Raw genomic sequence first — 13,049 nt, 5'->3', positions numbered from 1 at the left:
GCATGATTTCAGTGGACCACATAAATTGTTTAACTTTAAACAGTGCTCAAAAATATCTGACTGAATCAGGGCTTATTTAGAAGAGCTGTCAGTCTCTGGGACAAAGATGTAATAAAGAAGTCAGATGCTGTTAGTCTAATCAAATTTACTATAATAGATAGGGAGATGCACTATACGGAGCCTGCACACTCTCTTCCTTTTGGTACTGGTTTCCAATGAGACTAAAAACAAGTGGGCCTCAATCTTGCCATCACATACAGGTTTAACTTCATCCACAAAATTAGTCCTATTGAAAGTTTAAGCACCAGCACATCAATGCGTACAGAATCATGGCCTTTAGGATAGGTCAGAAAGTTTTTTAAATTATTTTACTTTTACAGATGTTTTATCCTTTTTTCTTTTAAAATGGAGACATTCCCTGAACAAAAATCTTGCTCACCTCTTCAAGGTCATCCAGCTCTTCTAGCCTCGTTCGTACCTTCTCAGAAACTGCTGAGCCAGGAGTTGTAACTTTGCCTATGAGTAATAATTTATATGTTTGAGTCCTTAAAGTTTTTAAACACTTTGACTATACAAGACTTGGGGGGAAGAGAGGGTGTGAGTCAGACTTAAACAAGCAAGCGGCATTCATAATAAAAATAGTGGCTCAACCACATAAGGCGCCTACCTAATTGCTACTAACAGAGACTAGTGGCATAATTTTCAACAAACAAGACCTGCAATCCTGCATGCACAAATCTGAATCCAGCTAAGAATGCATTCACTTTTTTACCTTGTACAATTCATAGTAGTTGCACCAGTTTGGCAACTGGAGAAATGGAAGCCTGATTTGAAAGAATCAGGTTCTATGCTTCCCTTTCAGGCTCTGCTGATGAGACAAACTTTCAGCTCCTTCATATTGACATGTATTCATTCCAAGGTTCCCACTTACTATATACATTCACACTACTACTTATGCCAACATTCACAGCTTTTCCCACTAGGAATGCGATTAAAATATTGCAACAGACAAGTAATATTTTGGTATACAAGAGTCAATTACTAAAAGAGACTAGCGGTATAGAGAGAGACTAGTGCAGGGGTAGGCAATGTATTTTGGCCAGAGTGCCGAAAAAAAACACAATGCCTATCTCGGAAGGTGCCAGAGTGCCAGCATGCCAAAAAACAAAATGAGGGCAGGGGGTACATGGCAGGATGCCCTGCTTGTGGCCAGGCTGCCCCTGACCCCCAGCCCTGCTGCCCCTTGCCCCCCCAGCCCAGGCTCCATGGCTATCAGCAGCTACCCAGAACCTGAACCAGCTGCAGCCGGGAAACTGCAAACAGCTGCTGCCTCCCTGCCCCAGCTGTCTGGGCTCCAGAAAAACAGCAGGTGCGGGCACTGCACCCATTGGGGCCGGGACCGGGGCCGGGGCCAGCATGGGGCTGGGGCCAGGGCCGCCCGGCAGTGTGGGGCTGGGGCCAGGGCCCACAGGCAACAGGGGACTGGGGCTGGAGCCTGGCCATGGGCAGCGTGGGGCTGGAGCTGGAGCCAGGGCCCACCAGCAGCATGGGGCTGGGCACCACAGTAGCACGGGACTGGAGCTGCAGCTAGGCTGTCACCAGTGCCAGGATGGGGCTGGCAGCAGAACCAGGCTGAGGCTAGGACAGCGCAGGGCTGGAGTAGGCGGCGGTGGTGATGCCGGCTGGGGCTAGGCCCACACAGGGCTGGGACTCGCCAGCAGCACGTGGCTGGGGCTGTCGGCAAGGCCAGGATGGGGCCAAGTCCTGTGCTGGCCCTGGCCCCAGCCCCAACCTGACACTACCAACGGCCCCAGCCCCACAGCTGCACTGTGCTGGGACTGGTGGTGGCAGTGGTGGGGGCTGGGGCCAGGCCCACCGGCAGCTGGCATCACCGCCACGGCTGGGGCCTGGGGCCGGCCCGGCGCGGCCCCAGCTGGCTGCCCGGGCACTCGGCAGCACTGGGATAGGGCCAGGGCCTGAGCAGGTCCACAGCCCCAGCCCCGCGCAGGCCCCGGCCCCATCCCAGCACTGCCGACAGCCCCAGCCCAGCAGAGCAGGTCCATAGCCCTGGCCCCATCCTGGCACTGCCGGTGGGCCTGGCCCCAGCCCTCACCACCGCCACTGTCAGGGCCATCAGCAGTGCCGGGATGGGACCGGGGCCAGGGCCCGCACAGGGCTTGGCCCCATCCCAGCACTGCCAATGGCCCCAGCCAGCACCATGGTCGATGTCTGGCCCAGCAGCAACACTAGGCTGGGGCAGGCGGCAGTGGTGGTCCCAGCCATGGCGGGGATGGAGCCAGGGCCGTGGACCTGCTCAGGTCCCAGCCCCATCCTGGCACTGCCGACCACCCTGGCAGCCAGCTGGAGCCACACTGGGCCAGGTCCCAGTCACTGTGGTGGTGCCAGCTGCCGGCGAGCCCAGCCCTCAGCACCACCACCGCTGCTGGCCCCAGCACAGTGCCACTGCTGGGCCAGGGCCATCGGCAGCGTCAGGATGTGCCTGGGGTCCGTTCTGGACCCGGCCCCATTCCAGCTTTGCCGACGGCCCTGGCTACGTGCTGCCAGTGGCAGCATGTGGCCAGGGCCTGCGCAGGCCCTGGCCCTGGCCTGGCAGTGGCACTGGGCTGGGGCCAGCAGCTGTGGTAATGCCAGTTGGGGCCAGGCTCAGACAGGGCCAGGGCCTGCTGGCAGCAGGGTCTTGGGGCCAGGGCCACCGGGGCATTGACAGCCTTCGGCAAGGAGGCAGCACTTGGCAGGAGCTGGTGGTGGTGCCAGACTGGGTCTGGGGCCCAAGGAGCTCTTACCTGGCTGGTGTCAGTGGCAGTACAAGGCTGCTCCCAGGCAGCCATGTGCTGCTCCATCTGGGCACAGCACTTCCCGCCCCTCAGGGCAGGAGCAGTCTGCATGCCAATCAAAAGCATGCCACGTGCCACCTTTGGCACACGTGCCATAGGTTGCCGACCCCTGGACTAGTGGTATACAAGACCCAATTCAATGATTTGTGTTCAGGCAGAAAGAATGATTGATCAGCTATGCAAAAGACTTCTCTCTCATTCCCTCCTGACAAGCAGGAAAAATAGAGACAAGCTTAACACCAAGTTATCGTGCAATTTGGGGGCTTTGGAATGGGAGAAACTGTCCAGATATTTAAGCCACAAAATAAAGTACAAGATCCCTAGATTTTTTTCCCCCCAACAGCACATAATCACATCCCAGTCAGCCAACAAATATGCAATAAATCTGGCTTTAGCCCCATTAGACAATGTAGATGCATACATAGTTCACAACTAGGGAAAATTTTAATTTGAATGCAAGTCTACACCATACTTTGCCATGCATTTTCTCCTTTAAAAAGTTCCACTTCCCATACCATTTGATAGAGTAACTACTCACCTTTTTCAGACCCCATATAAAGATTCTGCAGAGAAACAACAGCATTTTAGAAGGCATGTATTTACAAACTATTAACTTATTTGTAAATATTCCAAGAACACAGGCTCATTTCAACACTGCCCTTTATATTTCTACTAATTTACAGATTAAAATATGACTGCTAAGTTCTTCAAAGCCACTACATCTCTGAGTTTTTTTCAGGTAAGTGATTAACACACTTTTGGGTTCAGCCTAAAACTGAAGTACAACACAGTATAGAGAACAGCTAAAACTCTACCCTGAATATTTGAAAGAACTGCTGATGGTATCTTTTGCCACTACATGAGTAGTGAAAATTAAAGGACATACGTTTCTTCAATAACTAGTCACAAAGTAGTCTTCTACAGTAATCAAACAGAACCCACAATCTATGAAGATTTTATACAAAAAGCAATAAAAGTTCACTTACAATGGAGAGTTTTTCAGTTGTTGTGTATCTAGCAAGGATTTCACCACGCTTGCTTGACCATGGTTCAAAGTCACTGCCTACAGCCAAATGGTCCTCTTTATCTCGTTTCTTTCGTGTACTATCCTTGGAAGAAGGGAGGAGTATAAACAATGTTATTTTCCAATGTATATGTAAAAGGAAGGGTAAGTAAACTAAAACTTTTTAAGACCTATCATATTTTGTGCTGTCACTAAACCTTCCATCAGTTTATAATACAAGAGATCAATATTACCAAAGAGCACAGAGGCCATTAGCCATGTCAGTCTCAAATCAGCCAAAATGTAAAACAGGGTGTCAGCTCGGGGACTAACTGATTCAGAGAGACATGAGCTTTCATAGATAACATCTGACAAAGTAGACTGTCGCCTATGAAAGTTCATGACACTGAACCAACTAGTTTTTAATGTCACTCCATCACCCTACATATTACCCAAGTTATTGAAAAAGAAAGCAAGTAAACAGAAGTATTCCAATAAGTTAATATGGTAAATTATAAACTAAAATAACTCTTGTAAGTTCTGGCACAAAAAGCGGAGTTCTACTTTCGTCTTTGTTAGTTTAGTTAAGGTAACCACACTCCCATATTACCAAATTAGCTGCAGCTGTCACTGGATCTGCTGTTGCTGCAAATAATGACAAGGGATCAGTTCCATCCAGCACGCTGCTCAGTGGATCCATCACTGAACTGGAAGACGAGGAGGAGGTAGAGGAAGTGCTTCCTTTCCGACTCATTTTCTTGGTCTTGGATTCAGTAACCTGAGGAAGATCAATTATAAATATAATTATAAATATAAAAATTAAAAAGTTAAAAGTTAAAAATTAAAAATATAAAAAGTTTTTTCCCCCCTCAGACTGTATACAGGTACTCCTCACTTAACGACCTACCTGTTTAATGACCGCGCGGACTTACGACCAGCTCTCCGAGCAGTCGGTATTGTACGAAACGTATTGTGGAAACGGCAGCGCGGCATCTCAAGCCAAGGCACGCAGTATCAAGGGGCGGCTCCTCGCTTATCGACCAATTCGCTTAACGACCTAGTCGCAGGAACGGAACTCGGTCGTTAAGTGAGGAGTGCCTGTATTCATATCCTCTAATAATAAGAACAAGGATTATCCAAACAGCAGCTTTCCTAGAAGCAAGAAACTGTACACTAGACATGCCACACTCATACACATCATAAAACCTTTTTCCCTCTGCGGCAAGAGACACTCTGAAAACATTTCAATGACTGATTTTTGCAAACTCATGGACTATAGAACAGTCAATATAATCTTACTTCTTTCCCTTCTATTGTTCTCCCACCAACTAATTATTCTTTTCGCACTTTTCTTTCCAGCCTGTTCTCCAAATTCTCCTACACACAGCTCTGCCCATTTTTCCAGTATACTCCTTAGGATTGGTACACCCTCAAACTTTTTGTGCATCAGCTGTCCTTTCCTTTCAAATCCAACCTTCAAAACTCCTCCTTTTAAGCAGATCTTCTGTGAATATCTTGCTACTCAGCTTCTCAAACAAGAGCTGCTGTCCATCTATCATAATCATTATGAGTTAAGGTCTCTGTTCTAAAGAGGTTAGTTTATCTTTTGGGAGTTTCACAGAGCCCCAGGTACATCCCTAAAAGTCTACAAAGTGTTTTTAAAATACATACAGCTGGTTTGGAAACGACCTAAGAAACAAACAAAAAGTTATGCATCCAGCAATTATTCATTGATAACATGATTTGGTCCTAATCTTATCTTTTAGATTTTATCAAAATATTTGGTATCTCTAAGCTCTGCAGGACAGAATTTTTCTAAGAAAAACTATCTACCATTGTTACAGAGACGTTTTTGGCAAATAACACAGTCATCTAATGTAAGCAAACAAACTTATGATCTGTATGAATAGCAAAATCAAACCATGGTAATTCAAACACAGAGGGGCTACAAACTACTGGAATATCCCTATCATACTTCATTGGCACTACAACCAGTTGCAAACAACAGTGTCTTCCACCAAATTCAGCAGCAACTCAGTTTGTTTCAAGGCCAGCAGTTGCCAGGACAGTTGTTTTTACTTTCCAGGGACATTTTTATGAAAGACACAAGAGGAAACTTACTGTAATAGGTTTTAGTGGATGATAGTCCCCAAATTCCAGGGAAACAGCTTCCAGTCTGCATGATTCAAACTCTGTTGCATAATTCCTAATTCTTGCATGCCTTAATACAAAGAGAATAAAGGACGTTTATACATGTTTATTTACATTCTCATAAGTATGTATATATGTACCCAAATATGTGTATAGGTATAGATAATGTCACAATGGCCTGCTAATAAGAGAGGAAAGAAAACCATCAGCAAATAATCAGCAATGCAAGCATAAGAAGTGTCACTGAATTACAGCCTTCCTCTTATTGAAATTAAAAAATTCAATTAAATACATTATGACAAGTTTTCTTTTTTGTAGTTTTTATTTATAATTGACAGTCTAGTGTCAAGACAGTGACTTCCCTCCATAACTAAAAAAGGTTTGGTCTCAAAACAACATGGATAAAGCCCTTGAAACAAAATGCTTTTGCCTTAAAGATTTAGCAGCAGTAGTCACTCACTTTATCAGTCATTTTAACAAAAGGTATTTCTCTCAATCTAACACCTAATTATTAAACCTGATTTCCTGTAATATTTCTAGTTGTAGTGAACAATAAACTGCTCCTTTAGGAGTACTATTAAAACAGAGGAGAACTGCAGTTTCCATAACTAGCTCTGTAAAGATCTACAAACCAGATTTAAGATCTATATTTATAAAACTCAACATGTATCTGCAAACAATGCAACACATCAAATGAAAACCCTTTTGCTGAAGAAAATGTGGTCTAGTCATTAAGCACTGAACTGGAAGTAAAGTTTCTTGATTTGTGTCTAGCTCTAGGTCTCTGCAGCCAGTCAGCTTCCATAACTCTTTTACCCATCTCACAGAAGCACCATGAACTTTATAGTGCATCTGCAGTACAATCCAGATGTCTAGCTACAAGCTGTACCAACAAAGTTGTACTCAGGTACTTATAACCACATAGCCATTGACTGCATGAGGATCAGTACAGACTTCAAAATTCCCCAAAGACCCTGGGCAAATACTAGCTTAAACTAGCTTGAGTGTCCCTGTGTGAGATGCAGTCAAGCCTCTGGATTGTAGTTGAACTATAACCTGAAAGGATCCCTCTACTAGGCATTCTGGCCAAACTGCAGGGTCAATTCCACCAGCAGTGGCAACAATGGGATTGGTGATCTAGGAAAGGATCAAGGCATCTACCAGTACAATGTGTGAAAATAGAGAGTTTTCTTTCTCCTTCCCCCACCCCCAAATCATGCCTTGAAGGTATTTCCAAGATTAAAAACAGAAACATCAGAAATGCCTCAGTGAGCTTCCCTATTTTATTGCAGAAGAACTTCTCAGGAAGGTGCTCTAAGACCTCCAGAGTCTTAATGGAAGGAACAAAAGTACAGAATAAAGGCTTCCTTTATCCAGAATACCAGTCATTAAAGTAAAACTACAGTGTGTCAGATTTTTTAAAAAGGCTCAACTCCTATTTAGGAAAGCTAAGCACTCAGCAACTTCTGTCGAGAACAATGTACCTAAAAGAGAACAGGGTATGTTTGAAGATCCTACCCGAAGAGTTTGGAAAAGCAACTAAAAATCCCATCTCCTCTCAACTTTCATTTTCTTGATTCTTATGATGCCTCCACTACAATTGTTCTTCAGTCAAAATGTTCTAACCCTAGACAGGACCTGAATCTATAGATGGGAAAGCAACAGGGGAGAAAAAAAATCTTTAAAAAATAAAATCCAAGCACAAGGAAAAAAACTCAAATTCCCCTATATTCTCTGCCCTTGGCAGTAATCCTTCCGGGGGCGGGAGGGGGGAGGAGAATCAGTCTACTATTTATCTGATAGACCCTTGTGGCACTCTTGCTATTGCAATTCTGCAAAAAGAAATTAGAATAGCGTGTTATAGCTGTATTGCTCATTGAAGAAGCCTTGAAGCCTAATGAGATACAAGCAGAAAAAGAAAGAGACTGCAGTGAAGCCCACATGCCTGCTCTTTTTGTTTTCTTAATCTCTGGTTTCGTGCCTTCTCTAGCATGAATATTCTCTTGAATTTACTATTGTTCCATGCTTCAGTGATTCTCCTTGTTCACTTGCCTCATAGGTTAATTAGCATTTGTATGAAAAACTTTCACCCAAACTCTTTATTGGCTCCTAATTAAAACATTTCTATTTCCCAGTTATAGTTACAGGTTTGTCAGCATTTCCATTCCATCTCATTTAGAGGGTTTTTTAAATTACCAGTGAAAAAAGACATCTCTGACAGCTGAAGGCATGCCAGTTTCACTAAACCACCAGTGAACCTATGCCCGATGAGAAGGAATCTATTTGAGCCTGTATGCATTTTTCAAAAATACAACTTTTTTGTGCAAGTAAACATAACAACTTATAAAGGTAATTAATATTAGGGAACAGTTGAAGATGTTTCGCAATAATTTTTTGTTTTTATACACTGAAGAAGAAAAAAGGTAGATCAGAGTTGTAACAGGGCAACTGCAGCTGCAGGCAGCCTCAGCTACAATGGTTGCTGGGGGGGCGGGGAAGGAGACACAAACCTTCCCCCCCACCCTTAGTTACACTACTGAGGTAGAGAAGCCCATAGCAACAAAGCCATCTTCCCCAGGCATCAAACTAAGCCAGTGTCTTCAGGACACATTACGTGATATGTCACCACACTTTAATATTATTCTAGGATAGGCGGGACCTCTTCCACTACTTGCTGTCTGTCTATGCAAGAAGAAACAAGGAAAAACAATTAAGAGGAAGGGGTCCCTCTAATAGAACAGATTTAAGTAAATATTCAGAATATAATAATGGACAAGTTAGAAATGAGCGCACTAAAGACTGTTTGTACATTGAAAGCAACAGATAATTATATTTACACAACACATACTGGAGAAAACCACTATGAAAAGAGAGGTAAAGAATCCCAGCCTTAACTTAGAATTTGCTGGGTTTTTATAGTTATATTAAAATCTGGTATTTCTCAGATGAGGCAAATTATGACACTGGACTCTATTTTCAGTCCGTATTTTTTTTTAATTAATCACTTTCATAATCTGAATTTTAATTTTAATACAAATTCCTTTTAGACCAATGAAGATGGTCTCCATTTATTTTTAATTATGGTCTGAAATCCAGTTCAGCATACAGCTGATTTGAATTTTACTTCTGACTATTTTAACAATGGTTGTACTTAACTAAACACTACAGTGCTTTATATACCAGCCATTATATCTCTCTCTTACACTATGTATTTTCCTCTAGCAATATCATTATCTTGTCTTGTCTGTCATAGGAAGCCAGAGATTTATGTTTCTCTAAATCCCCCAGTCTAAGTATTATACATTATTAATCTATACTACATGCCAGTCAGTTCCTCATTCCTGGACAAGGCACATTTAGCCACATTCAACAAGCACTTGTATCTTCTGATTGCCCATTTTCACAATAACTACTGGGCTATATAGCTTGGGTTAGTGTTCTTGTTTAAATGATCCCAACTAGAAATCAGAAAGCAAACCACTTCTCAGAATGAGCAGATTGTGACCACCAAGTAAAAATGACAGAATTTAAAAATGACCCTCATCTATTTCATTTATTAGCAGGCAACACAGTCATAATATTCCTAGGTAGTAATGCATTCCTCTATGCATGATGCACCTACAATCATAATAAAATACAAGAATCGTCTCTTCTATCTGTGCATCTATCTGCAAGAGATTTTACCCCATACAGTGGGTAGGAAAAAAGGATAAGAGAAAAAGTACTGGAGCACTGCAGCTCAACCCCTAAGAGAAACACATTCCATTTTAGGACAGTCATTTCCAGGTCAAAGTTGACCTTAAGTTTAGTTGACAGATGTATCCTCTTTACAGGATCTACTGAAAATATTTTTTTTAACTAAAATTAACCTTCCTTGCAGTGTTATGCCAGCACACAAAAACCCGAAAGTGAAATTGGTTAATCTGACAACTCTCATCTAAACCAAGAACGTAAGCAAAAAATTAAAAGAATCATATTGATTTCTTAAATTTGTAGCTTTTAAACAAAAACAGTGTTACTTTTAACATTTGCAATCCATTAGGTCTGTATCTTTTTTTTTAATCTGACTGTTACTTTAAAATAGCTTGCTTTGCAGCTGTTTCCACAAAATTAGGTATTCTTCTGCCAAGATCCAAGACTTATTTTATGGCTTAGCTTTTAAAGTATCCCAATAAAGGTCTATAATTAAATGCTAACAAAATTCTAACTAAATGAGTATTCTATCAGTACGAACAAAAAGAGCTTCAAGAACATATCATAAAAGGCACTAATGGGTATTTCTAAACCGAAGCTAAATGCCTGATATTCTTTCCCTGCTCATAATATTTATAAAAATGCATTTTAAAAGTAATTAACACTGTTTAAAGGTATCTGGATAAGCACTATAATTTCAGACTGAAGCTTGGTGTAATTCAGTCAACCATGACTATTTAAAAAAAAATTCTCTGTAATTTTATAATAGTTGTATAAACTGCAGACTTGAGTAGTTCTTTTTACTCCTTCATTAAAAAAGCTGTTTCAATCTGAAATTAAATAAAAATGATTTACCATTTAAGGGACTAAACACTGTGAGCAGATATTTCAAAACTGGGAAGTTCATTTTTTGTGAGCAAACGTAATTTTTTGAAAGGACAGAAGCAGTCAGTGCACATATCTTCCTTTACCCAATCAAAAGATAAAATAATCATTTCCTTTACTATAATAAATACTGTACTGTGCAACCTATATCTTCCGCAGTTTCCCTGAGCTATAAAACATCTTATTGCTACAGAAACAGAATTTGCAACTTGATGTGAACCAACAGTGCCATCCACCGGACAAAAACAGGAGTGAAATTCCTTGTTTCTCTCATCCTCTCTCTCTCTCTCAAAAAAAGTAGTGTACAGTATAGCAAATTCCTAAACACAGAAATTGGATCCAAGTCTAGATCACTAAAACACTATTCGTGCTTTCCTTAAAGACAGCTCATAAGAAAAACTGACCACAGGAAGTCTTTTTAATGCTCATGTGAATTAACTTTTCTTCTAACTTGCATTTCCAAACACACTTTGCAGCCATAGTATCTATTCTACCAATGTTCAGCTTTAGGACTCAATACTGCAAAGACTCACAGGTGTATAGTCCCTTGGACACTTGGAGTCCACTTGTGTAGCAAGTTGGGCACTTATGCAAGCTTTCGCAAGCTGTGATATGTATAAAAGCACACAGAATGGCCTGCAGAATAACGGTATAAAGAATGCTTCCTATGCCCAGACTGTGGGGGAGGTGGAAACCTTTCAGACTGCATGTAAAGCCAACAACTTGTCAGTAATGTCTTGACTCAGGGATGATCTCTACCCATTCATGGGTCTGGAGATGACTTGAGACTCATCATCTTTGAGCCGCCGATCCATCCACACCAGCTGTGGGTCCTTCCACAGGGGAGAGTAGGCTGTGGGCTGGGATTCCTCTCCTTTCCCTTCCTCCGCTCGCTCTTCTCTGCTTCGAGACAAGACGCTTCACCCCAAACTGGGCTGCCACTTGGTCGAGGCTGCAATTGGAGTCAGTAGCAGCCAGCTCTCGTGCCGGCATCCCTTTTCTAAGGTACGCCTTCAACACGTCTTTCTACGGCTCCCTCCGGCCACCACGAGATCTCAGGGAGTTACTAGGAGTCAAGCCCACCACTGCCCCACGGACCGACCAAGGCAAGGCATGCACTGCGCCACCTCTCTACCCACCACCCCAGCCCCTCGCCTCCGCCACCTGAAACCTTCTCCTGCTTCTCTTCTTTTCAAAACCTCCCATTTGCAAAGGTCTGCATTTGCTTGGTGTCTACACACTGCTCCTTCAGTCGCCTCAGGAGGAGCCTGGACAGCCTCCCCCACCGCTGTGAGGGGCCGAAGGCCCTAGGGGGGAACAAGGCTGAGGGGGGAAATGAAAACAACGTGTCCGTGCTCCCACTGTGCTCGGGGGTCTCTGTACGGCATGACCACAGGGGCTGCGGGGGCAGCGCATGCTTTATTGATCTTCTCAGGAGAAAACCACCGGATCACAAGGCCCCTTGGGGCCGGGGCCAGGCGGAGCCCCAGAGCCCGATTTCTCCCTCTCGGGACAGCCAGGACGTTCAACCGCCCTCGGCCCCGCGCGGCAGAGGCTGCGGGACATGGCACCGGGTGGCCAGGCCGCCACGGAGCCGGAGAAGGGCCACGCAACACCGGGGAAGAAGTAACCCCGTCTCCACACCGAGCGCCCCCCGCCTCGGGCTTACCAAGGGAAGGCCGCCATCTTGCCGCCTTGTCATGTGACGCCCAGGCCCGGCCTTTCACCGCCCCGCCCTGACGCCGGCGCGGCCATGATTGTGAAGGGCACGAGCCTGCCGCGCGGGGCGCCTCGGGCGTCCGTGTGACGCCACTTACCCGCTTCCTGCCGCGGAAGAGGCTGTTCGAACCCGCCGTGTGGGGCCTCCGCCTTCACCCGAAGAAGGGGGTTTGGGCGCGTGGTGCCCGCCGGAGGGCCAGACCCCCGGTCCATGGAGTCTCCAGGGGCGGGGGGCAGCGAGAGGTGCGGAAAGGGAGAGTGACCTGGGCACAAGCAGGTGCCCCAAAGCTTGCCCAGAACAATGCTTCCAACTGTAGTTGGTCTAATAAGAGATACCACGTTTCCCCAAACAATATGTCCGCCCATGTCCTTGGACCAAGTGGCTACAACCAACAGCCCTGGGCACGACCAGCCTTTGTTTTTCCCCTGCTAGTCCTCTCTCACTTGCGGCCTCCACCATTTCAGGCCATGGTTTTCAAACCGGGGAGCATGAAGGAACATGGGGGGGCTGCGGGCAAGGAGTCAGCACCGCTGTAGCCTTGAGGGGGGAAGCAGGGGCAGGGAACCTGGGCAGGCTCCGCCAGCAGCTGCTGCACCTCCGGGAGCCCAGCGCGGCGGGTGCACGGCCTAGAGCCACAGCGGGGCCAGGGCAGGAGGCACTGCAGCCCCAGCGGGTGGAGCCCTCCCCGCCAGGCAGAGCCACCCGTGCCCGGCTGTGCTGCTCCTCTGGGGTGAGGGAGGGC

At 45.1% G+C, this 13,049-nt stretch overlaps 1 protein-coding gene across 1 annotated transcript in view; it reads right to left on the bottom strand.

The window, feature by feature from the left end:
• Positions 1-12,351, bottom strand: part of VPS35L (VPS35 endosomal protein sorting factor like) — a 110,596-nt gene extending 98,245 nt beyond the window's left edge. The window contains exons 1-6 of the mRNA XM_019494745.2: positions 12,257-12,351; positions 5,980-6,079; positions 4,469-4,636; positions 3,842-3,964; positions 3,394-3,418; positions 440-516 (exon numbers count right to left, since the gene is read on the bottom strand). Coding sequence (XP_019350290.1) covers positions 440-516; positions 3,394-3,418; positions 3,842-3,964; positions 4,469-4,636; positions 5,980-6,079; positions 12,257-12,273 — 510 coding nt within the window. The 5' untranslated portion in view covers positions 12,274-12,351. The remainder of the gene's footprint in view (positions 1-439; positions 517-3,393; positions 3,419-3,841; positions 3,965-4,468; positions 4,637-5,979; positions 6,080-12,256) is intronic.
• Between the last annotated feature and the right edge of the window lie 698 nt (positions 12,352-13,049).

Source organism: Alligator mississippiensis, chromosome 13 (assembly GCF_030867095.1).
Source record: "Alligator mississippiensis isolate rAllMis1 chromosome 13, rAllMis1, whole genome shotgun sequence".
NCBI lineage: Eukaryota > Metazoa > Chordata > Crocodylia > Alligatoridae > Alligator > Alligator mississippiensis.
Note: the sequence above shows the minus strand (reverse complement) of the source record. Positions and strands in the feature narration are given on the sequence as shown.